Source organism: Delphinapterus leucas, chromosome 9, assembly GCF_059928025.1.
Source record: "Delphinapterus leucas isolate spDelLeu-1000000601 "Yukka" chromosome 9, BTC_Dleu_Yukka2, whole genome shotgun sequence".
In the NCBI taxonomy this organism is placed as follows: domain Eukaryota; kingdom Metazoa; phylum Chordata; class Mammalia; order Artiodactyla; family Monodontidae; genus Delphinapterus; species Delphinapterus leucas.
In genome coordinates, this window is record NC_143137.1 from 79,917,361 (window position 1) to 79,944,867 (window position 27,507).

The following is a 27,507-nucleotide window of genomic DNA, read 5'->3' on the forward strand; positions in this document are numbered from 1 at the left end:
GGGAAGTCCTAAAGTTATTCTTTATGCTCCACACTTACTTCATAGATGATTTTTGTACCAAGATAGTGTTCACTGAAAAGAATAAAAAGAAGAAAAAAGAATAGCACAAAACTATTTTTATATAGTTTTTAAATGTCCAGAAGCAAACAGTATATTAAAAGTATATGTATAATGTTAAAACCACAACAAAAAACAAAGGTCTAACAATACAGCAGTTAATATAGCAGTTTTTGGTGGTGAGTATAGACTAGGATGGTATTGCAGAGGGCACCTGGTTGTCTCTAAAGATATTGACAGTGTTCTATTTCTTAAGTGGATAGTGGGTACATGGGTGTTCAACCCTTTAAAATTTTTTCATTGTATGTGTATGTCACAAATTATTTTTGATGACTGCTTTTAATATTTTACCATAACAGTTTTAAAAACTAAAACCTTTCAAATGACTCATTTATACATGTCACACTGACAGACTCAAAAGACAGTCACTATTTCTGTTGAATTCCAGTGAAGTGTACTTTCTTTGCCATGCAACTTAAAATCAGAAATAGTCTATCAGAATTACTTTGAACATACACCAACATTAATGATAAAAAGTCATCATATCTTGAATAACGACAGACTCAGCGTGACTGTATCACGTCGACTTTAATTAGAAAAGCAAAACTATTAGCAAGTATAGAATGTATATAACAGGGATTTATTTTAGGAATTTGTCCTTACACATTGGTGGGAGCAGGGAAAGAGCTGAAAGGCCAGTGGAGCTTGCAGTCCAAAGGGCTGGTAGAGGGAAGGACGATGAATTTAGAGTAGCTGAGAGCAAGGACAAGCTGGAAGCCATGGGGACAGACCAGAACACGTGTCTGTTTTCACTGCCTCCAGCCTAAAAGCTGATGAAGATGCTGAAGGAGAATTCAGAGGAAAGTAGAGCAGCTGCATGCCTGCCTGCTGCCCCAAGCCAAACAATAAGTAACAGTATGGATGAACTTCAGCAGCACTTGGTGATTGTACCCAAACTTTCTGAGCATCCAAAGGGTAAGGTGGCTGCTGCTTCACTTCTGGCCTCCACATCTCACACAAAAGGTCTCTGGTGCTAAACTATAATGGGAAACGTTTAGGGAAGGGAATCCTAGGAAACATAGTTCAGCTTAGACAAGTTTACACCTTGCCGAATTAACACATTGATTCTTCCTGGTACAAAGAACCTCCAGTACTGCACCATGTTCTACTGCATTGTAGGAGGGCTTAACACCCAGCCAGTCTCCCCAGTCACCTTGCATTCATTCTCTATCATCCAGTTGTGCAAGCCCCTTTCCGATATATTTCAGGCTCCCTAGTCTGTGAGATTATTCTGTCTTTGAATATTATATTCACAATGATGCTTAAATTTAAAATTGGGATTGGTTTTTATTTATCCTGTAAAATGTTCGGTAAATTTTATCCAGCTGTAATGTGCTTTAAATAATCTGTCTTCCAAATGCATATAACTTTGTAATTTTAACATCTGTGATGAAGTGTATTAAACTCTTCAAAATAAATCTTATTTTAAAATTCAGTCACACATTGCCTGAAGTGCTGACTAGTGACTAAGACTAAAAAGGTATTTTTTCTTTGATGTAATTATTCACACGTGCAAAATATATACCTCATGTAATAGGAGATAATAAAATACAAGTCTATAAAAGCAGAGGGATGAGAACTGATTATATAAAAACTTGAAGTTGATATTCATATAACATAAACAATACATTTTTAAACTGTTGCTTATTTTTTAGGTTAAACTTATATAAATATCAGCCCAAAGTGTAGTACACTAGAACAATTAATCACAAATAGAAATGTCGTGAATCCACAGATGTCTTACCTTTGAGACTTCAATTTTTGCTTAGAGCCAAGTTAGCTAAAGTCAACATAATAAGTACATATGATTACCCTTAAGTTTAGTGCATCATTGGTTACCAGTGAGAAATCATCTGTGTCCTTAGAGTTGTCCTTTATACACACTGGTAGGCGATCAGTTATCATAGTGCTTCTGACTGAACCCAAATCAGGTAGATTACTTAGTCAAAACAGTTTTAGTGAGCTGTTCTCTGTTCCTGCTGCCCTCTATCCAGATAGAAAGAGAGAGAGGAAGGAAGGGAGAGAGGGTGGGAGGAAAGAAGGTAGAAAGGAAGGAAGGAAAGAAGACATTGTAGGGAAATTAACCCTATTTAGTTCTCATCCATGCAAATAAATATACATATTTACATAAATATAAATATTCATTTTCAGGTATCTATATTTCCAAAAGAAAACTAAGCCCCTGATTTTCCTCAACAAGTTCTGTCAAAATTGTGTTAATGTAATTATTCAGAGGTATTTTAATGAATGCTTGTGTGTATTTATATATTATTTATGTAATGGTATTTAAAACATCAAACAGTTTACCTTTTTTTTTTAATAAATTTATTTTATTTATTTATTTATTTTTGGCTGCGTTGGGTCTTCATTGCTGCAGGCAGGCTTTCTCTAGTTGCGGCGAGTGGGAGCTACTCTTTGTTGCGGTGCGAGGGCCTCTCATTGCGGTGGCTTCTCTTGTTGCGGAGCGCGGGCTCCAGGCGCGCGGGCTTCAGTCGTTGTGGAACACGGGCTCAGTAGTTGTGGCTCACGGGCTCTAGAGCGCAGACTCAGTAGTTGTGGTGCACGGGCTTAGTTGCTCCACGGCATGTGGGATCTTCCCGGACCAGGGCTCGAACCCGTGTACCCTGCATTGGCAAGTGGATTCTTAACCACTGCGTCACCAGGGAAGCCCCAGAGTTTACTTTCTTAGTTTAGGAAAATACTTATTAGTTGTGATGAGAAAGTGACTAGAAAAATGATCTGGTTTTCTTCAAAGAAAACTGGACGTAGAAAAATGTCAATCAGCAGTATGCAGTAATATTAATCCCTGGTGTAATATACATGATGGCATGTATATTTAGTTGGCATCTTGCTATTTATGGAAATGTTTATGTAGTTTTACATTATGCAGAAACACATGTTATATAGAAACTTACATCAAATGAGTGAAACAGACTTCATGTGATAGATAAGGGTTTGGAGGTCTTACAGAAATAAACATAAAAGATGAGACGAATAGGGACATGACCAATGATCAATTTAGACCTAAGAATGATAACCCCAGTGCAGGTTCCTAAAAGTACGAATATTCTGTTAGGTTTCCTTATTGATATGTTACCCTTCACATTCACTAACTCCACTGGAAATTGATGTTTAAATTGCCTACTTGTTTTTTTCTTAGTTTGCATATCAATGTTAATGTTCTAATATATTCTAATAGAATTCTTACATCTACATATGAAGTAAATAAGGAAGAGCCTCAGTCAATTATATATATTGGATATGAGTTATTCTTGTTTCAATGATTATAAAAGGAACAAAAATAATCCCATTCAGTTTTAGGAGGGACACAGTAATAGAAGTATCACAAACACATTACTGCATTCACTTGTAAAATGTAGTCTCATAAATGATCACAGATTTTTAATATCCTGATTGTGTAGTCTGAACAATTGTGTAATCTGAAAAAAAAAAAAAGTGTATCAACTGTGAACTCAATCCTTTTCCCTTTTACAAATGACCAAAGGAAATAGATTTAGGAATTTAACAAGCAAAAAATCTGATTTTCAGAATGTCAAGTTGAAGAGTGTGTGGGCCTTAGAGAAATAGAACAACCCTAATGCCGAGACTATAGGGGGCATAGACACAAGTGACAAGTTGCAGATAACATTGCTTCCCAGTGTTTGAATGTGTCAGTAAGTAAAACAGTGATGTCTAAGCAGATTATTAGTGTAATTATTTCTTAGCTTAAAAAAAAATAACATTCTGAATGATAAGCAAATAAACAGACAAACATGTGTGTAAAATATTTATTGTTGACTCAAAAGCTTCATGGTAGGCAGGAAACTCAATGGTATTATAGTACCAATCCCCTTGATTGCTTGGTTTTCCTTTACAGAATTTTAAGTAGGGGCCACCCAGTCTCTACTTAAATACTTCTATTGATGGAAAGTATATGAGCTTCCAAATCAGTCCAGTTGGTCTTTTAATGAAAATTCATGTTAAGATACTATTAAGGTTTCTCAGACACAAATGTGAATGCTCGTGTAGGTTTTGGGACCATCACTTCTCTACCATTTATAGTCTAATGGCAGGTTTTAAACCTGCTGCAGGTCTTATTATCATGCTTCAGAAAAGATTTTTAGAAAAATAAATAGACGGGCCTGAAGTTCTGAAATTTTCCTTAATGGTATTGTTGCTATAGTTACAGCTGAAATGTTATATAAAGAAAATTACTTATTGATCGAAAAATGCTGAGTAGCACAGCAGCATCCGTTTTGGGGGGTTTTTACTGCCTTCATTTCCTACTCTGCTCTTAAGATTAATGGATTTTTGCAGTGTTGTTTTGAAGCCCTGGTGATTTGATGTTAAAATAAATACATTTTATTAACGTGTACTAGCTGGCAACTGGATATATTCTAATACGTCATGATCAACGTGGAGTTATTTTTTATACACTTTATTTATCAGAATTGTTCCTACTTGGAGATGAATTTTGATATCCTGGATATTAACATTAAAGTACTCAAAAATGTGATTGGTCTCATAGTATAGACTCTTCTGAATTTATTTAAAACATTTAATAATAATATAGATGAAATGTAAACTTTTAATGTGTTTATACCATTAGGAGATATTTACAGTATACTGAGAATAAAATATATTTTAAAAACACAGAAAAACAAATGGAAATGGCCTAAGAGCATCCATAATAATGACTAGTATGTTTTTTAAAAAGCCTCCATAAGATCTATATTTTCTATTTTTCTATGTAATAAACTCAGTAATATAATAGAAATGCCTTCAGTTTATATATGTAATATACAGTACATTATATATAATATATATTCATTTTCTGATTGTCTCACTGTCTTTATAAGGAAATGCTTCAAAGATAAAACTGTAACTTACTTTATATTTAACCTTAAGGCAAAATATGAATAGTCATGTGTGTCACAACTGTAACTATTATAGAAAGAGTTTTCAGCTAGTAAAAGTCATATATGGCAGTGATATATTATGCATTGAATTTTAATAGAATTTAAGAAATCTTGCTTAATTCTCCAGATTGCTGCTGAACTAGGAACATTATGACTATTTAATAATGTTGTGTCTAATAGTATCGTGGCTATTGAGGAACTAAGAGTGGAGATACATTTCTTTGGACCCAGAAATATAATACTTCTTAAGTTAGGCTCCTGAACAGTGATACAAAAATCTTTGGGATTATTTTTGATAAAAAAGGCAAAAAAAATTGTGAACCACAGGTTTTTACATCATCTTATGTGGTTATAGAGTATTTCCCAAATTGTCTTTTGTGAAGAAAATTTTTCTAGTAATTGTGTCTATAATTAATGATGATGTGATAATGGTGATGGCCTATATTGTCCTGAATGAACTTTCTTTAAAATTCTTTTTTACTTTCTCCACTTTGTCAAAATTTGATCAATTTTACTTTTCTCCTTCCTACTTTTGATTTTACCCTAGCCTCTGCCTTTTCCTGTCCTTTCTCTTAATTAACAAAATTTAATTTTATATGTTTAAAGAAATACAAAATTTTGATGTTACTATAGTGTTTTTTCCCTTTCAGTCCTTTTTGATTTTATAATTTCCTCTACTTGCTGAATTTGTTGGTGGTCTAATTTTGGTTCTAGGGCTGCAGAAAGAAGAGACACACATATGAGACCACCAATTCAGTATTTCTAATTGATGAAAAAATACTCTTGTGTGCTTTATAATTTATCAAATTCCTTATGTTCTAAATGGATTCATCAGATAACCCTTTTAAATCCATTCCATCTTCCTTAATTTTTTCCCTGCATATTATACTTATTTTTAACCCATGTCTTCTTTCTTCTACTCGAGTGTGAGTTCCTGATCAAATAAGCCTTGCACGTATAATTTCCCAAGAGTATATGTAATCCATAGCTATAAATAGACTAGAGATATACAGAATAGATGCATAAGTGAATGCTGTTATAATTATTTGACATGATAGTAACATCAGTTTCCAAATTAATTTTGGTGACAAAGTGTAAAGTCAAAAAAAATTAAGCTTGGCCTTATAATCTTCTTCAAAACACAAATCAGTCATGTAACCAAGTGACCACGTGTAGCAACATCATGTTAAAAATAATTACAGGATAGTACTGACTAAAGATAATTGGTTTAGGGAATTCCCTGGCGGTCCAGTGGTTAGGACTCCTCGCTTTCACTGACAGGGCCCTGGGTTCCATCTCTCGTTGGGGAACTAAGATCCCACAAGCTGCAGAGCGTGGCCAAAAGAAAAAAGATACTACCTTTAACTGAATCGGGATGCAAATTTAAGCAAAACACGAATTTGAACTAGCCAATGAGGCTCTCAACGTAAGGTCCTTTTTCTCTTAGACTGATGCTATTGCCTTCTGTTTGCTTTTAGTAGTGAGTGGGTTATCACTGCTTGTAGGTTTATCAAACATTATTTTAAATCAGGAAAATGGAGCATTTTATGTGACGTAGTAGATTAAATAGAGTATACTCTTTATCCTCTTACCTAAATTTTCAAATGTATGAAAATAATGAGTATACTACCTTGAAATAATCACTACATTTATTTTCTCAACACATTTTCCTTTTAACAAGAGCTGTGTACCACTGTGGCATCATATGCTATAAGTAGCAAGAGACGACACCTTTTAAGTATAATTTGTCCCTAAAACTCAGATAAAGTAATCACATTTTTATAATTGACAAGAATTTCCAGTAGGATGAAACCTTTATTTCTGGTATATTAAAAACTTCCTAACTTATTTACATTCAGACCTGCCCTGACAGGAATGCATAGCACACACCTGCATTTGGTTTTTAGAGTCCATGTGACAAAACAGCACAATGACACAGCTATTTGTGTCTGTTTTTGTTTTTTAAAATGTCAGTCTCTGAATGAAAATATCCTAAGATGTGGCCCCACCAAGTAATGTTTTTTAAAACCACAGGACAGGTTAAGATTGATTTTCTGTAGGTATTATAGAAGTACCTCCTCTAGGGACTATTCAGCACAAGGGCTGGAGCTTTTAGAATTTGACATAGGGATCAAATCAGTTTCTTTCCCAAGACTCTGTATAAAGTTACTATATAGAGAAGCCACAATTCACTTTTTTGCGGCTTAGACATGAAATCAAGAACAGAATTGGTATTGGATGATCATAACACAAAAAGCAAATGAACCTGTAATACATACTAATGTTTTATAGACAACATTTTACTGAAATTAAATAACTGACTTGGGTCTTTACTCTTTTAGATCACCAAGTAAGAATTATAACAGCTTACAGATTGCAAAACAGTCATTAGTATTAAGCAACATTTTTTATGTCTTTAAAGAAATGGAAAGCTGAAGTAAGAAATGAATCTCAGATGTCCAATAATATTCTAGAACAATAAATGATTTTTGTCTCTAAATAATTAAAGTTGTGGTACTGGAAAGAATGATCCAATATGAAAAGCAGTTTGAAATTGAACTTCTCAGAAGACAATACAACATACGAACACGATATTATTTGCATGACTCTCCAACCATTTGCTTTAGAGAATAGGTACTCATTAAATGGTAACAATTAGAAGCTACATGTATAGTCTTTATTTCTTACATTTTAATAGGTATGATGTAAGAAAAAGCACAACATACAACAATAAGGGGGGAATTCTGCAATATTATTGGTCTAACAGCCTCTCTCCCATGTGATTATTTATATGTATTATGAGAGGGTTGTTCTCGGTCTTTAGTTTGCAAAAAATTTAACCAACAGGTTATTAAAAAGGCAGATCCTCCTTCTCCTATCCCAGGATTCTGATAAACTTGTTTTGGTGTAGTTCCTAGAATTTGCATGTCTAGGGACAACCGCAGGTGATTTGGTGCAGGTGGCCCATAGATTACACTTAGAGGTATAAGGAAGTGTTTTAATTAGCAATTGAGAAAACTCTGGGGAAAAAGAATATCAGACAATTTTAACCTGTGAATGCTTCTTGACACAATTGCATGAGAAATGTGACTATTATTAAGAATGACATTATTTTTTAATCTTAAATTAGATGGAGAATTATGCACAAGTGATTCTTGAAAACTCTACGTGTGCCTTGTAAAAGTTCTGCTCTGGTGGATAGAACTACATTTGATCCAAGTCAAGAGACAGGAGATTATAGGCTAAGTCCTAAAAAAAACTTATGATTAATTGGCTGTTAAAATTACTATGAAATTTAATAGTTTTTGAATGGAAACACAATTTTGAAGGCACGAGGCTTAAAAATAGTTGTATTTGGAACAAATTCAGATTTTTTTTTAACCAAAAAATTGATATTCCCCTGGGTCTATCTTTGATGCATTTTTTTCTTTTTTTTATGGTGAGGTGAGTTAATTGCTGATCTCTAAGGACTCCTGTTTTTAGATTTCAAATAGTCTTTTTGCAATCTTCTTTAAAAGTCACCGTTTTCATTGATCCAGAAAACAATGACCCACCTTCTCCATATACAAAAAAGCAGCTAGAAATTGCCAAGTGCTAACCTTGGTAAATGCACCAGAACAGATGTATATAATATAGTTAATCTTTTAATTTCTGTTTTATCTGCAGATTCAGGAATGGCTTTGTTTAAATTGTCAAACCCAGAGAGCAATATCAGGACAGCTTGGAGACATGGGCAAAATGCCACCTACACAGACAGGACCAAAAGCCTCTCCTATGCCTGTCCCTACAGAACAACCGTCTCAGAAAATACCAATGCCTGCCCAAGTAAAAGTGAAAAAGAGGGAACAAGAAGAAAAAACAGAAGGTGAAAAAATCATTCCAGAAGAAGTGAAAGAAACACCTTCAGTTGAAAAAATTCCCCCTAAGGGAACCACAGATCAAATCCAGGAGGAGAGTAAACTAGAGAAAGACAAAACTTCAGCCCCTCAAGAAAGGAAGCCAACCCCTGAAGACAAAAAGCCACTCCTAGAAGAAAAAAAACCGCCTCTTGAAGAAACAAAGCCAACCCTTAAAGACAAAAGGCCAGCTCTTGAAGACAAAAAGTTACCCCCAGGAGCAAAAACATCAGCTCTAGAGGAGGAACAGAAATATGACTTACTTAAAACTCAAGTACAGATTGCTGAAGAAAAACCTGAAGGCAGAGTGGCTCCAGAGGCAGTGCAAGAAAAGAAACAACCACTGACCAAGATGGAAGATTTACCATCTGGTGCACCTCAGAGTTTGTCTAAGAAAGATGATGGAATGACTCAAAAAATAAAAGAACAGCCACAGGCAACATGCTCGGCAAAGCCTGATCCGATGGAACCTAGGAAGGAAAAAACAGTAAGTTACGTTTTTTTCCTAACTTTGTAGATTTACTAATGTCCACCTAAGTACACTGAGTGCTTAATGGTAATTTTGTAAGTGAAAGCCTTCAATTAATAGCGTTTTCAGAAAAATGTAACAGTTGTTTGCTAAAATGATGAACTTTGGCTTTCTGACAGCTTAATCTAATTTAAATAAAGCATAGATATAACATTTATTAGCTTTTATGCTGATCAAATAATTTATAAAAATCTATGGAGTGATAAAGAAGGGTTTCATATAATTTTATTTTATTTTAATATTTATTTATTTGGTTGTGCTGAGTGTTAGTTGTGGCAGGCAGGCTCCTCAGTTGCGGCAGGTGGGCTCCTTAGTTGTGTTATGTGAACTCTTAGTTGCAGCATGCGTGTGGGATCTGTTCCCTGACCAGGGATCGAAACCGGGCCCCCTGCATTGGGACCGTGGAGTTCTATCCACTGCACCACCAGGGAAGCCCTCTTATAATTTTAAATGATTGCTTTTTCCTTCCACTATGAACATAAAATCAGTATCCTCCTTTAATATAAAATAATGTTTGTCTTGGAATTTCTGTTTACTTAACCACTTGGTTAAGCCAGACTCAAGTTTCTTCTCACTTGAAAGCTTTTTAAGGTGTGGTCAACCATAAAATGATTAAATAATTGTGATTTAAAAAAAAGAAGCATGGCTAAAATTCAGGAGAAACATTTTTTTAAAGTTTATTTTAGTATTTAGTGTGAAATCAGTATAATATATCTTGTTCAGTTTTATTCAGTGTGTTTAATATTGGAGGGTTATTTATAATCCAAGCATCATCTGGAATATATATTATTCTTTATATATTTTCTTTTTCTTTAGTGGAAACTTCTAAGGGTACCTCATCTTAACCTATATTTGCACGGGCAATAATACCATTTATAGAGGAACTCTGAACTCTTTTTAGAGCTTCAAGAGATTTTATATCAGGCTGAATAATTTTAATTCACAGATGGCAGCAATGACTTGCAGGAAAACGAAATGATTCATTGGTATTAAAACTTAATATTAGAATTCTAATTAGAACTTTTAGTCCATCCCAACCCTGGTTCAGTTGTTGTATTGTTTACAGTTTTAACACATGGTTACTAGACTGTCTCTGGTATATAAGACCTCACTCATTAAATAAATCCTGATCTTCCTTTGTTATATGAGTTTATCCAACTCAGAGAAAGCAGATGCCTATGTATTCTCCATTCTAATGGCTGGATCTAGCTACCCCGCCACCACCACCTGCTGCTCCTCCCAGTTAACCACCTTGCAGAACTTGATGCTTTTTGCCATTTCTCTCTTTGTGAAGCTTCATGACTCTTCCCTTTTTGTTCTATTCTTGTCTTTCTGATCACCCCTTATGAGTTCTACTTTGATTATCTCTATTAATTTCTCTTTTCCGATCAGTTCTTCTTTGAACTCTGTCTTCTTTCCTCTTAGGGGAGCCACATGAACGTTTCCTAACTCTCCTTGTGCACCTTCTGCCCCTCTTGAGTGTCAGATCTACATTTTCAAATACTGAGTAGATCATTCCACTTCAGAAACTCACTGTAAACTGGAACTCAGTGTGTTCAAATCATATCCAACTCTCTATAGAAGCAGTTTCTGCTTAGCTCGTATTCCTAAGGACAGTATCCTAATGGTCTTCGTGACCTTTTACCAACGATTTGGGTAATCTAATTACTAGTCACTAGGCCTTCTTTTTTTCCCTTCTCCAGTATATAGTTATCAGATAATTATTTTCCAGAGTTCAGATAATTTAACTCTATCACTCAGATATTTCTAATGATTCTCTATTGTTTGTTAAATATAATCTAAACAAGAAGTATCCAAATATTTTGTTAATGTACTACATTTTATTTTATTTTACAAATGTATCACTTTTTTATCATTTCCTTTTACCACTACTTTTTCTTTTAACGACTTCAATATGTGTATATATATTTATTTCTAAATTAAATCTGTGCACTATTACTAACATATTATTTGCAATATAAACATTCACAGAAATGTGTAAGTCAGTGAAATAAGCTAAAATCACCATTTTTATTATATTTATTTAAATATATACATTTGATCACAGTAAAATATGATTAATAATAGCATTTTAGAGAGAGCTTGGATTGACTGTGCTTCAGTGTTTGAAAATCTTGTTCTAAAATTTTATGATAGAGTTCTTTGAAATTCAGCTTAAGTTTATTTTGGTATTTTGACTTTTAGTTTTAATGATGCTCCATAACAAAAAAGCTAATCCACAGGATATACCAGAAATGAGAGAAGTGCATCAAAGGTTGTACTTGCCAAATCTTGCTACCTGTTTTCTAAGTTTGGAATTGAAAACTGTTTTTTTTTAACTTGTGGAAATTCCAGAAATAAATGTTAGTCTAACGTGATACCAGTCATCTCCCCTTGCTAACTATCACAAAATGTGGTGTTTTAAAATATGATCTTTTAACAAATGACTTTAAAACCCACTGCAGTTATTCATCTGCAATGTTTATAAAAAGATTAAAGCATTCTGTTTAAAGTTTGTCTGAAAAGGCAGACATGACAACTTTTTTAAATGATGTGTCATTTTATGTCACATAATTACACGATGATTTCCAATTATCCATCTTCATGACCAGCTTACTTGTAACAGACACAGTAAATGAATTTCACATGCACTGCTATCTATGTAACTTTACCTTTTAAAAAAACTAATTCCAATTAAAAGAGCCACTCCTCAGAATTTAATATACAGTTTTTTCATTTAAAATATATATATATACCTTTTTAAACAAATCACTGAATATTGAGCCATTTGGTGGCTCGCAGTAGTAATCCTTTAAGTATTTTATTATTGAAACAGAACTAGTGAATATTATAAACTGAGCATGTTAGAAATATCTGCATGTTGATTTTATTACCAAACCTTTTGCTACTTACTTTGTTCTAATGATTTTCCCCCGAACCTTCCACAGTTCTTTCTTTCTTTCCAGCAATATTGGCTGACAAAGAAATGTAGTTTAATTTGTCACCATATTGTTTCCATGGCAGAAAAATCAAGTTTCCCCAAATGTTATGTGACTTTTTTGTCTTTTACTATTAAATAAGACAGCTCCAAAGACGATTTTAAGTGTTTATTTCAATTCATTGAAAATATGTGAAGTACTGGAATATTTATTTGCCAAAAATTCTAGAAGTTTGTGATAGTGTCTTAGGATGACTTGCTATAAATAGCCTAAGCACATTATGTGTTTAGTCAAGGTTTGTTATTAGCAGTAACATACGTAAGACAGATATCAAATGGTTTTCCTGGTAATGTCAAACTTTTTTGGCCAGTTTTGTGTCAGTTTTCTTTATTAATGTGTTTGTGTATGTCTTGCATTATTACTATTAACGTTGACACATGATTTTTTGGCAAGAATATTTTGTCTACCACTTACCTATTATAGGAACGTTGGTTTGGTTGGTTATATCTGTTTTAAAGAGGGGGAAACTAAATTTGTTGTGCCCAAGATCACATGGCTGGGAAGCAGCAAAGCTAAGATTATAGTCAAACCACCAAACCAACCAAACCTTCAATATAAGGGTGAGCAATAAAGTGACTGCCCTTGCTATAAATTTTTACAGTGTAATTCCCAGTTTTCTCCCAGGAGTCTTCATAGAACATCTGACCAACTGACATAAGAAGTAAAAGAATACTGATGTCAATCTATTTATTAAATATTAGCAAAATGTAATTTCTATTTGGGTTTAAAAATACAAAAAAATCCTGAATACTTTCTAAAAATATTTACATTTTGCACACCCGCCCAGGATTCTGTACCCCACGACCGGGACTTCTGTCTAAATAGCTAGCTTGGCTTTCTCAGCCCTCTGGACTATGGTTCCACTATAACTTTCAAACAACCTAGTATTCCCCATGAGTGAGAGGTAGAAAACCAGCCGCGTATGCCTTTGTACGATTCCCGAAGGTGGCTTATGCTTTCTGCCCTCTGGATCTGCAGTCACTTCTTCCCTGTGCACTGGCATTGCATCCTATCAGAAAAACCCCACCTGGATGTCTGGGCCACTCTTCTCCCTGGTGGCAGTCACTTCTACTGCTGAACACCCTATGCTGATTCGTTTTAGATTACTTTTTTTTTAAAGATTTGAGAGCATTTTATTTATTTATTTATTTTTAATTAATTTTTTGGCTGCATTGGGTCTTCATTGCTGTGTGCAGGCTTTCTCTAGTTGCAGCGAGTGGTGGCTTCTCTTTGTTGCGGAGCACAGGCTCTAAGCACGTGGGCTGCAGTAGTTGTGGCCTGCGGGCTCAGTAGTTGTGGCACACGAGCTCAGTCGCTCTGTGGCATGTGGGATCTTCCCGGACCAGGGCTCGAACCCGTGTCCCCTGCACTGGCAGGCGGATTCTTAACCACTGCGCCACCAGGGAAGTCCCTAGATTACTTTTTGTTTGAAATCAAAATAATATTCAGTTTATCTCTTACTGTATTCTGGGCATTGTGTTGGTTATGTTATCATTTAATCCACACAACTTGTTGTTGAGGTAAATATTATATCTGTTTTAAAGAGGGAGAAACTAAATTTGTTGTGCCCAAGATCACATGGCTGGGAAGCAGCAAAGCTCAGATTATAGCCCTGTTCTGCTTATAAAGGCTGGGCTCCTAAACACTGCACAGAATGCTTCTTCCCTGTGACACCTTTAGGATGCTGTCTTTTTATTATTTTAAGTATTCATCTCCCTTAGCAGCTTCCAGTTTGTGTGATTTTTTACTTTGTTTATATATTTATATTATTTTATTTATTCATTTATTTGTCATTTGCATCATTCATATCATTATAGTATACTGTTTACATTTCTTTATTGCTACAGCATTTTGTCTCTCCACTCATTCCTGTCTTTCAAAGTGTGTTAGTTGAATGGAATTAAAATTTATCCTGAAATATAATAAATATTTTGAAATGTACATTCTCCTTTTTTGGTTTAATATTTTAAAATTGTATGTCACTACAGAATTCTCTTTCTACCTATACACTTAAACAGAATACTGCTTGTCTACATTTGATATATTACATTGAAACGTTATAGCTCTCTTGATAAAAAAAAAATGTGAACATCCTTTAGCATAAACTTCTATTTATGGTTAAAATGACCCAGGGTTAGTATTCAAGTTATATATAGCCATGGTATCTAAAGGCAGCATAATTGTATAGGATGGAAAATGATGAGGTTTTCTGAAGTGAAAAGGATTCCCATGTATGTGGAACTATCCAGCTTTTATCTCCAGACCCAGTGAACTTATGGATTTAATCTTGTTTACAGTGCTTGGAATACTCAGACTAGCAATCCATTTTGACCCAAACATTGTATAAATGATTAAAGATTATTAATCTGTTGTTTTACTTTGGCCCATTAATATAAATGACTTGGGAGACATTAGGCAAAAACTTAATATTGCCTCCTTTCTTTGTACAGTCTTATATTTAACCAAGAATTCAGTTCATAACCCCAATGCTAGTTTTTAAAAACCTTCCGTTTTCCTTCAACATGGAAGGCTAAAAGTTTCAATATCTGTGAAAGGGGCAGAACTAAGCTTGGCAGTACACAAGTGTCTTGGACTAGAGAAGGCCTCAAGATATGACACCATGGGAAGGTTTCAAGCGGGTCTCAATTCATCACTGCCTCTCTCTGACTGGTCTTCAGGTCAATAAATGGCAGTGGAATATTGGAAAGAAAAGAATTCTGTGCTTTCTGCTTTTGGTTAGTAAGTAAAAAATATGAATCTTGGTTTCTGAAAATTTTGAAGATTTGTTTCATATACACAGACTAGAAAGGCTCAAGTACCATAATTCTGTACATAGAGAAGACTGCAATACATACAAAAAAATAAAAGTCAGTGTAATAGAGTTGAATGCTAAATGTACTTAGGAAAATACAAGGAAAATGTGTTCATCAGGTAAAATGTGTTCCTGAAAAATAACATTGCTTTTTTTTTTTTTAAAGTGCTTAAATTATGGATCTTCCCACTCACTGCCTCAATCTAAGATGACAAACAAAATTCTCATGCAAGGGGTCTAGGCCTGTAATTTTATTCTTATGTAATAATTTTGGAGGTCATTCTAGGTTGTATTTGGACTACATATAAAATATTAAATGGATAATTAATTCCAACTCCTATCTATTCAAATGAAGAACATAATGCATAAATGAGAAAATTCAGTGATATTTAAACACATATGTATATATGTGTTATATATGTAATCTACACATGTACTTTAGGAAGAATCATTTGAATCTATTTTATTAAATCTTAATATGTTACTAAATAGCTTAATATTTTTCTCAGAAATAAGCATACAGCTACACATTTTTTTCAATTTAACATCTTTATTGGAGTATAATTGCTTTACAATGTTGTGTTAGTTTCTGCTGTATAACAAAGTGAATCAGCTCTATGTATACACATATCCCCATATCTCTTCCCTCTTGCGTCTCCCTCCCTCCCACCCTCCGTATCCCACCCCTCTAGGTGGTCACAAAGCACCGAGCTGATCTCCCTGTGCTATGCGGCTGCTTCCCGCTAGCTATCTATTTCACCTTTGGTAGTGTATATATGTCCATGCCACTCTCACTTCATCCCAGCTTACCCTTCCCCCTCCCCGTGTCCTCAAGTCCATTCTCTACCTCTACGTGTTTACTCCTGTCCTGCCCCTTTTTATTTTTTTTTATTCTTAGATTCCATGTGTATGCAACTGCACATTTTTGGGGCAACTGAGAGAAAACTGCCAATCTTTTAGTCCTAGGGAGTTAGAAATTTGAAAGAATATAAGCCTCCCTCACATGGATCCTTTGAATATAGTCGTCTAGGTTACAGTACTTCAGATATCCATTTGAAGTTTGAATAGTGAAAACCAGACCCAACTTACATGCTATGTTTTACGTTCTTCTCAGTGCCAGCTACTCTTTCTTATTTGATCAAATTATTCCCTCGTTAAGGAATGTTATTCAATAAAGCAAGGGTTTGTGATGTTAAATCTATGAGAGACCAGTTAACCTGCATGGGAACAAATTGCACTAGAACTTTCACCCAGATATCTCACAAATGAGAGTGGAGAGCTGCAGAAAGGGTAAATGGATGGACACATAAGCACCTCAGTATGCTGATCTCTGTATATGAAGAAAAGCTTTTTTTTTTTTTTTTTTAATTTTAGCAGCAGCAGGTGAAAAGAGGAATGTGTAGGTATCTTAAAGAGGTAAAAGGGCTAGTTGGTATATGATCTGATAGTTAACAAGCTAACAGTAATGAAGTAGAAGGTCACTCACCTCTGTCAGGGGAATTTATACCCATGGTAGTTAGTATGACAAAAATTGACATTTTGAATTTTTTCAATATCTCATGGTACAATAAGTACATGACCAGTTGTTCCTTCTAAACAGTTCAGCCAGATGCCCTTTGGTCACCTAACTTGATTTCCTTATTAACCACTCCAAACACTTTATCTTAGACCCACAAACCTGTAGGGCAACATCTTTGCAGGCTTTTGCCACCTTATAATATGGAGAGGAAGTCATTTAGGTGAAAAATCGTCGCAGCATCATCATAGGTAAATGATGATTGAATCCCATGAGGAGGAGAGGAAAGAGGCCAGGAAGAAAGTGGCAAGAGGGAGAAGTGGGTAGAACATAGCACTGAGAAAAGCAGGAAAGCATGAACACATCCAGAAGGGCACATAAGGGGGACTGTAGGGTAGGGATTTTGATGTTTATGCGTCTGAGTCTTCTGTCTAGTGTACCTTAATTTTCTTTGTTACATTATGTATGTCTGATCCTAATCTTATTTTTGTAAAATGTCAGTAGAACCTTCAGAGTTCATTGTATACAATTATAATTTATTCTTTATTATACTCAGTGAATTGTTATATGTAACCGCAGTTGCATTTCCTCCTTATGTGTATAATTTTATTACATTGTTATGTTTTATAATATGTGCAGACTCAAAATAAAGAACACAAGTGACACCATCAAAATTTGATTATGAAAGATCATTTTCTTGACCTTTTTTCCACAAGAAGCTTAGTACCCCACCCCTGTAGTTACGGTATTTACTGTGATTTAGTGAAGGGTGGGAAGGCAGACAAGGAAAGGCATAGAAAGCATACTGGACTCAAAATATTGTGCTGGTATTGTGTGGGATATGAGGAGGTGGAAATATCCCTCCACTGTGACCATCCAGAGATATTTTATGAGAACACTGCTTTACCTGTTTTTTTTTTTTTCTTGTGTCTAGTAGCTCTTAAGAGAAACAAACCAATTAGTTGCGTGCTTGTCAACCCAACTACTATAGTCTCACAACAGCAGATAAGTAATCCTTTTCTGGAAAGACATCTGAAATGGTCTAGGAAAGTTAATTCTTAGTAAACCAGAGAGTATTCATTGCTTTTGCCTGACAGTTGTAAAGAATGTATCCGACTGTCTTTCTGAATTGCCATGTTGTAAATTCAGCAAAAAGCATTTTACCATATAATGTGCATTTTACCCTATATGCTCGAGATACATCCTTAGCCATACATAATAAAGACAGATATTGAGATGGAAATGAATATAAAATGAGTATCAACCCAACAACTTTTATATTTGAGAACGGGAAGGAACAAGGCAGGAAAGAAGGAAGAAAGAGGTGTTTGCATGGTATTTGTTTTTTGTGCAACCTGACATCTGTTCATTCGAGCTGTGGATAGGTAGGAGAAACCCATGGCCATACACCCACTGAAAATATCAAGATTGTTAGTTCAAGATACATACTTAGTAGAATCCAGGTGGCCTCATAGGCCAGGGTCAGACAGAGCATGTCCTCCTGCAACTCTTCCTCTGACCTCTTCATTCCATAGGGCTGTGGGGTTATTTTGACACTCTCTGTAAAACATGGAAACTAACTGGATCACTTGGGTTTCATTTTGCCCATAGGTATTTTTAATTTGGATTTATGCAAAAAGGTCTCTGTTTCATAATTTCGCTTAAGGCCTCTCTGATTCTTAAAGCAAACTGCTGGCATGGCCCCATCACAGCCCAAAGAAAGCAGTTGTTTAAGACTGATGTGTCTCTGAAGTGTCCCAGCTCCCTGGAAAGCCCCTGTTCACATTCACAAGTTAGTTATTGTGCTGGTTGAAGGGAGCTGACTTTGAAATAGTGTGAAGGTAAAATTCCAAGTATTTTAAAATCCGAAGACATTTATAAGAAATTTATTAAATTTCTTTGAGATGGGCTGCTGGAGATAAATGTGATTTAACAACTCTAGAAAAATAATAACTGGATATTTCTCTTTTTCTAAAACCTTGAGTCAGACCAATTATGTCATAGCTTCTTCAAAGTTTACGCTTTCTAAACATTCATTTCAAGTGATACAGAATAATAATATTAACAGTCATACCAAGTAAAATATAGTGTTTTACATCTTTCAAAGTGTACTTAAAAGGCAATGCCTTGTTCGAATCTCTCTCTTTAAAAAAAAAAAAAAAAGTCCTTTGCGGTAGGTGAGATGAGTATCATACTGTGGCCATGTTACCTACTTGTTTCTGTTAAGTAAATTTTTCAATATCCCATGCTACTTGGAGGCAAGTACAGTGCCCATCCTCTGATTCTTTGTTTGCCTGTCCTCATAATCCAAAAGTATTAATTATGTTAATGGAAACTTACTAAAATTTTTCTTCAACCATTTGAACTCTTTCCCAAAGTAAATGTACCAAGAAAGATAATCATGTTTTTGAAGAAAAATGGTATTGAGATGTAAAAGGATACAACATTGATGAAATAAAATCAATTGTGATTGAGAATAGACATTTAATTAAACTTAAGTGAAAACTAACCTTTATATGTATCAACCACTTTTATTTTTTGTGCTCAAAGATTTTTTTTAAAAAAATACTGTTATATAGTTGAAAAAATTCCTATAATTATTCCTCAGTTTGTAATAGTTATTTGAGAGTAATGGAGAGGCCATGTTATTAGTTTAACCATGTTAAGTTTTCCTGTATCTTTTCCTTCCTGCTAGGAAAAGGAAGATGACAAATCAGACACTTCAAGTATTCAGCAGCCAAAAAGCCCACAAGGTCTGAGTGACACAGGATATTCTTCTGACGGAATATCAAGTTCGCTTGGTGAAATTCCAAGTCTTATTCCCAGTGACGAAAAGGATTTGCTCAAGGGACTCAAAAAGGACTCCTTTTCACAAGAAAGCAGCCCATCCAGCCCCTCGGATTTGGCTAAGTTAGAAAGTATGGTCCTATCCATTTTGGAAGCTCAGGCAAGTACACTTGAAGAAAAGTCAGAAAAGAAAACAGAACCCCACGAGGTTTCTTCTGAGCAGCCTAAGGACCAACAGAAAACTCAGAGTTTAGCCGAAATACTGGAATCTACAGTTTCAGAGGAGCTTAAAGAGAGTCAAGAAGAAAAAGACACTGTTAAGAAAGAGAGCCAACAAGACATCCCTTCCAGAAAGGACCATGAAGAAAAGTCTGAATTTGTTGATGAGTTGCCTACAAGAAGACAGCCTTATGATTCAATTGAAGACAGTAGCGAAAGTGAAAACTCACCTGTTCCACAAAGAAAACGGAGAACTAGCGTTGGTTCATCAAGCAGCGATGAATATAAACATGAAGATAGTCAAGGATCAGGTGAAGAGGAAGACTTCATTCGAAAGCAAATCATAGAAATGAGTGCTGATGAAGATGCTTCAGGTTCTGAAGATGATGAGTTCATTAGGAACCAGCTCAAAGAGATTAGTAGTAGTACTGAAAGCCAGAAGAAGGAAGAAACCAAAGGGAAGGGAAAAGGAACGGCAGGGAAACACAGGCGACTGATGCGAAAAAGTAGTGCAAGCTTTGATGATGATGCAGGGAGACGCCATTCATGGCATGATGAAGACGATGAGACCTTTGATGAAAGTCCTGAACTTAAATACAGAGAAACTAAAAGTCAGGAGAGTGAAGAACTTGTAGTTGCCGGAGGAGGAGGGCTACGTCGATTCAAAACGATTGAACTCAATAGCACGATCGCAGATAAATACTCTGCAGAGTCATCACAGAAAAAAACAGCTTTGTACTTTGATGAAGAGCCAGAATTAGAAATGGAAAGCTTGACAGACTCTCCGGAAGATCGGTCAAGGGGGGAAGGATCTTCTAGTCTTCATGCTTCCAGCTTCACTCCTGGCACATCCCCTACATCAGTTTCGTCACTTGATGAGGACAGCGACAGTAGCCCAAGTCACAAAAAAGGAGAGAGCAAACAGCAACGCAAAGCTCGACACAGATCGCATGGCCCTCTTTTACCTACGATTGAAGATTCTTCAGAGGAAGAAGAATTGAGAGAGGAAGAAGAATTATTGAAGGAGCAAGAAAAGCAACGGGAATTAGAACAGCAGCAAAGAAAGACTTCTAGTAAGAAATCAAAGAAAGACAAAGATGAACTTCGAGCTCAGAGAAGGAGAGAAAGACCAAAGACACCACCCAGTAATCTCTCTCCCATCGAAGATGCGTCTCCAACAGAAGAATTACGTCAAGCTGCAGAAATGGAGGAGCTCCATCGATCTTCTTGTTCTGAATATTCACCTAGCATAGAGTCAGACCCAGAAGGCTTTGAAATAAGCCCAGAAAAGATAATCGAAGTACAAAAAGTTTATAAATTGCCCACAGCTGTGTCTTTATACTCACCGACAGATGAGCAATCTATTATGCAGAAAGAAGGTAGCCAAAAGGCATTAAAAAGCGCTGAGGAGATGTATGAAGAAATGATGCATAAAAGCCAGAAATATAAAGCTTTTCCAGCTGCAAGTGAACGAGACGAAATGTTTGAAAAAGAGCCTTTGTACGGTGGGATGTTAATAGAGGATTATATTTATGAATCTCTAGTAGAGGACACATATAATGGTTCCGTTGATGGCAGTCTGCTCACGAGGCAAGAAGAAGAAAATGGATTTTTACAGCAGAGAGGGAGAGAGCAAAAAATAAGACTTCCAGAACAGATTTATGAAGATCCCATGCAGAAAATTACAGACCTTCAGAAAGAGTTTTATGAGCTAGAAAGCTTACATGCTGTTTTGCCTCAAGAAGACATTGTTTCAAGCTCTTTTATCATCCCAGAAAGCCATGAGATTGTGGATCTGGGTAGTATGGTAACTTCTACCAGTGAAGAAAAGCAGTTATTAGATGCTGATGCTGCCTACGAAGAACTCATAAAAAGGCAACAGATGCAATTAACACCTGGATCCAGCCCAACCAAGCCCCCCATCAGGGATGATATGACAGAATCTACTGTGGACTTTGACAGGGTGCCTGACGCATCTTTGACATCAAGTGTTCTCTCAGGCGTATCTCTTACAGATTCGACCAGCAGTGCCACACTCTCCATCCCAGATGTTAAAATAACCCAACATTTTTCAACAGAAGAAATTGAGGATGAATATGTGACTGATTATACAAGAGAAATTCAAGAGATAATTGCTCATGAGTCACTGATTTTGACCTACTCTGAGCCTTCAGAAAGTGCTACGTCTGCCCCACCCTCTGACACACCCTCCCTCACATCATCTGTTTCTTCAGTTTGTACCACAGATAGCTCCTCGCCCATTAGTACCCTGGATAGCATAACCACAGCTTATACTGAGCCAGTGGACATTGTAACTAAATTTGAAGATTCTGAGGAAATTTCTTCATCAACGTATTTCCCAGGCAGCATTATAGACTATCCAGAAGACATATCTTTAGATCGGCCGACCATACCAGATGGTAGAACTAGTGCTGGTCACATTGTGATTTCCTTATCTGATAGGGAACCCTCTCTCATAGAATCTGTAGGAACTAAACTTGAGGGGCTAATTGCTGACACTATTTCCACTGACTTATCTGTATCTGAAAAAGACCCAGTGAAGAAAGCCAAGAAGGAAACAGGGGATGGAATTATTCTGGAAGTTTTGGAAGCTTACAGAGATACAAGGAAGGAGTCGGAGGCCGAACTAACAAAAATTAGCCTCTCTGAAACTGTGTTTGATGAGACACCTTCTTCTCTAACAGCCCTTCCAATGAAGCAGCAGGTTTCAACGACATGCTTTTTATCTGAAGACGTTTTTGGTCCAGCAAAGCCTGCATCTCAGGTGCCATCTGGCACTCCTTCTATTTCCTGTCTTCCAACTAAAGCTCGTCCATTCCTTCGAAGTTCTTCTTTGGATGCCTCAGCCCAACCTCCTCCCCCACCCCCTCCTCCCCCTCCCCCTCCTCCCCCTCCACCCCCTCCTCCTCCCCCACCTCTTCCTCCACCAACCTCACCTAAACCAACTATTCATCCTAAAAAAAAGGTAACGGTTCCAGCTCCAGTTACTGCAACTACTGCAGCTACACCTCTAGTAGATTCTGTTGCTACAGTGGAGACCACAGCTGCTCCAGGAAGTAATGGGTTACCTATAACAAAAATATGTACCTCTGTACCTCCTCCTGTCCCCCCTAAGCCATCTTCAGTTCCATCTGGACTTGTATTTACACATAGACCTGAGCCAAGCAAACCTCCGGTTGCCCCTAAACCAGCAGTTCCTGAACCTCCAGTCACTACCGCAAAACCAACAGATACGCAGCCCAAACCAACAGGTCTACCTATAACTTCAAATATGACATTAAATTTAGTGACTTCAGCAGATTATAAATTGCCTTCCCCTACCTCTCCGCTTTCCCCTCACTCTAACAAGTCCTCGCCAAGATTTTCCAAGTCCCTCATGGAAACTTATGTGGTTATCACATTGCCATCTGAACCTGGGACTCCAACAGATTCTTCAGGGAGTCAGGTTATTACCAGCTGGCCCTTGGGATCACCCCCCAAAGATGTGATTTCCATTGAGCCAGTATTTTCTGTAGTTCCTCCTATGAAAGCTACAGAAATTTCAAGTTCTTCACAACAGAGCCTGTACATCTCAGGAGCTTTGGAGACATTTTCTGCTATCCCTGTCACAACACTATCTTCATTTCAAGACCCCCCAACTTCAGTTACACAGTTTCTCCCAGCTGAAGTTTCCAAGGCTGAGTTTTCAACAGCCAAAAGTACCATCGCTAGTACTGGTCTCAGCAGCGTCTCTATATCCATTCCTGCAGAGCCTCTTGCTCTAGATCACCTCCACTTAGAGAAGCAACAGTATAAAGAAAATGTCACGTTGCAACTTGTTGGTGATGCTATTGATCTGCGTACAGTACCCAAAGTAGAAGTTAAAGTAACTGAAAAATGTATGGATCTTTCTGCTTCCATGATGGATGTGAAGAGGCAGACCACAGTAAGTGAAATGTATGGGAGACAAATTAGTGCTGTCCAGCCCTCTATTATAAATCTCAGTGCAGCTTCATCAGGAGTGACTCCAACACCCCTGGTCACTGAGACAGTGACGGTTGTCACGTGCACAGCTACTGCAAGTTACACCACAGGCACAGAAACCCTAGTGAGTCCAGAACGTGCAACAGCAATGCCACTCCAGCTCACTACATCAAAGCATGTAGAGCCCCCGTGCAGGGTACCAAGTGGCCAGGCCTTTCCTACAGTTAGGGAGGAAGCACCAATAAACTTATCTTTAAGCACTTCTGTACAGCCAGTGACATCAGCTCTTACGAAGCCCATTACTGCACTTCCTGGTGGTGTCACAAATGGATGGACTGATAGCACCACATCACAGGGCATCACTGATGGGGAAGTAGTGGATCTCAGTACCTCCAAGTCTCATAGAACTGTTGTAACAATGGATGAAGCTACTTCAAATGTGGTGACCAAAATAATAGAAGATGATGAAAAACCTGTTGATCTGACCGCAGGAAGAAGAGCTGTGTGCTGTGATATGGTTTATAAGTTACCTTTTGGAAGGAGCTGCACGGCACAGCAGCCTGCAACGACTCTTCCTGAGGATCGTTTTGGTTATAGGGATGATCACTATCAATATGATCGAGCAGGGCCATATGGTTATAGAGGGATTGGGGGAATGAAACCTTCCATGTCTGACACTAATTTAGCAGAAGCTGGACATTTTTTCTATAAAAGTAAGAATGCTTTTGATTATTCTGGAGGAACTGATGCAGCAGTAGATCTAACTTCAGGGAGAATTACTACAGGTCAGTATGATGTAGCAACAGACCTTTCCGTGAAATACCATTATGGTGTTCCTCATCTCATTTCAGGATGACAATGTGGTCCCTTTCCCAATTTTGTTACTTTTCATCTTTCTTTGGATGTTTTGGCACCATATTTTGGAGTACATGTGCGCTTTTGTTTCTTCATTTTTTTTTTAAATCTGTTCCACGCAAAGTCGCCTGCATGTGCCTGCATGTTCAACATTGCTTTTATTCCGCACCTAGGTAGGTTAGCCTGTGGATTTGCATGCAGTCCCGTTCATTATGTTCTTCAAGACTGAGTGGGCTTTCCAACCCCAAAAGCATCATTCGTTCTGGGAACTGCACTATAACTCTACCCTGTGTTTCAGGTGAGGTAATGGATTATTCAAGCAAGACTACAGGTCCATATCCAGAAACACGACAAGTCATTTCAGGAGTTGGGATTAGTACCCCACAGTATTCCACAGCAAGAATGACTCCACCTCCAGGACCTCAGTATGGTGTGGGGAGTGTTTTGAGGTCATCTAATGGTGTTGTCTATTCTTCAGTAGCGACTCCAATTCCTTCCACATTTGCTATCACCACACAACCTGGCTCCATTTTCAGCAAAACCATGAGGGATTTGTCTGGTGTGCACACAACTGACGCTGTGACTTCATTATCCGCCCTGCACCAGAGCCAGCCAATGCCTAGATCATATTTCTTGACAACAGGGGCATCTGAAACAGACATTGCAGTGACTGGTGTTGATATCAATGCCAGTTTGCAAACTATCACAATGGAAACTCTGACAGCTGAGACGATGGACTCGGTTCCCACTTTAACCACAGCGTCTGAAGTCTTTTCTGAAGTGGTGGGAGAGGAAAGTGCGCTTTTAATCGTCCCCGAAGAAGATAAGCAACAACAGCAACTGGACTTGGAGCGCGAGCTCTTGGAACTGGAGAAAATTAAGCAGCAGCGTTTTGCTGAGGAATTAGAGTGGGAACGGCAGGAAATTCAAAGGTTCCGAGAACAGGAAAAGCTCATGGTTCAAAAAAAGCTGGAGGAGCTGCAGTCAATGAAGCAGCACCTCCTGTATCAGCAAGAAGAGGAGCGGCAAGCCCAGTTCATCATGAGACAGGAGACGTTAGCACAGCAACAGTTGCAGCTGGAGCAGATCCAGCAGCTGCAGCAACAGCTTCACCAGCAGCTCGAGGAGCAAAAGATCCGCCAGATCTACCAGTATAACTATGACCCTTCTGGAACTGCTTCTCCACAAACCACTACAGAGCAGGCCATTCTGGAAGGTCAGTATGCTGCCCCAGAAGGTGGTCAGTTTTGGGCGACCGAAGATACAACCACCACAGCCTCTGCCGTGGTGGCGATTGAAATACCACAAAGCCAAGGATGGTACACAGTTCAGTCGGACGGGGTTACTCAGTACATTGCCCCACCTGGCATCCTGAGTACTGTTTCAGAAATACCTCTGACAGACGTGGTTGTAAAAGAGGAGAAGCAGCCCAAAAAGAGAAGTTCTGGAGCTAAAGTCCGTGGCCACTATGATGAGATGGGGGAAAATCTGGCAGATGATCCCCGCTGCTTTAAAAAGATAGTGGACAGCGGGGTACAAACTGACGATGAAGAGTCAGCGGATCGGAGTTACGTGAGTAGGAGAAGGAGAACTAAAAAGAGTGTCGATACAAGCGTCCAAACGGATGATGAAGATCAGGATGAATGGGATATGCCTACTAGATCAAGGAGAAAAGCTCGCGTAGGGAAATACGGTGACAGCACTACAGAGGCAGACAAGGCCAAACTCCTTTCCAAAGTCTCCAGTATAGCAGTTCAAACAGTAGCAGAGATATCTGTGCAAACTGAACCAGTCGGAACCATAAGAACGCCTTCGATACGGGCACGCGTGGATGCCAAGGTAGAAATAATTAAACACATTTCAGCACCAGAAAAGACTTACAAAGGGGGCAGTTTAGGATGTCAAACAGAAGCAGATTCAGACACACAGAGTCCTCAATATCCGGGTGCCACATCTCCACCCAAAGACAAGAAACGCCCAACACCTTTAGAGATCGGTTATTCATCTCACCTTCGGGCAGATTCCACATTACAGCTGGCTCCTTCCCCACCCAAATCTCCAAAAGTCCTTTATTCACCCATCTCACCACTTTCACCAGGCAAAGCCTTAGAATCAGCCTTTGTACCTTATGAGAAACCCCTCCCTGATGATATAAGTCCACAGAAAGTACTGCACCCCGATATGGCTAAAGTTCCCCCAGCAAGTCCTAAGACAGCCAAGATGATGCAACGCTCCATGTCTGACCCCAAGCCTCTGAGTCCAACAGCAGATGAAAGTTCCAGGGCTCCTTTTCAGTATACCGAGGGCTACACGGTAAGAGTGCTTCTTTTCAGTTAGAAGACAATGGATGAGTTGATATTAACTGTGTGTTTGCAGACTTTAGGAGGCAGTAAAGGCTCCTGGTGCCTAATTCTAAATTTCAGTGAGGACTATTTCATTAGAAATTTGGGGGAAAAGATAGAAAAGTATACATCCACGTAGAAATACCAAAAAAAAAGACCGTATTATGTGAGACAAAAATGAGAGAGAAGGCTATTATGATGTAATGAGATTGAAATTTTGTTCTAATCTTGAAATCTCCCAGGTGTCAATTGTAGACTGATTTTGGGGAGTACAGTTAATATTCATATTCAAGTATGATGGAATAAGCATTGAAGATAAACAGATAAGGCAAAGGATGACCAAACATTTAAACCCATGGATACTGGGATTCTTTAGTGGGAAGATCTGTGGAGATCATTTAATCAGTCTGTTCTTCCTTCCTCCGGAATGTTAACCTTTGTTGCTCCAGAGAGAGCATTTCTAGAGCAGAAAGTGTAAAATAATCTTCATAGTTCATCCATGCTTATTTTGTTTCTGGAAACTTTCTTAATC

At 37.5% G+C, this 27,507-nt stretch overlaps 1 protein-coding gene across 1 annotated transcript in view; it reads left to right on the plus strand.

Annotated features, from left to right (window-relative positions):
- The window catches only part of PCLO (piccolo presynaptic cytomatrix protein), a 366,748-nt gene that overhangs the window by 176,737 nt on the left and 162,504 nt on the right, over nt 1-27,507 (plus strand). Inside the window, exons 4-6 of the mRNA XM_089917758.1 lie at nt 8,703-9,419; nt 19,484-24,563; nt 24,932-26,946. Coding sequence (XP_089773884.1) covers nt 8,703-9,419; nt 19,484-24,563; nt 24,932-26,946 — 7,812 coding nt within the window. The remainder of the gene's footprint in view (nt 1-8,702; nt 9,420-19,483; nt 24,564-24,931; nt 26,947-27,507) is intronic.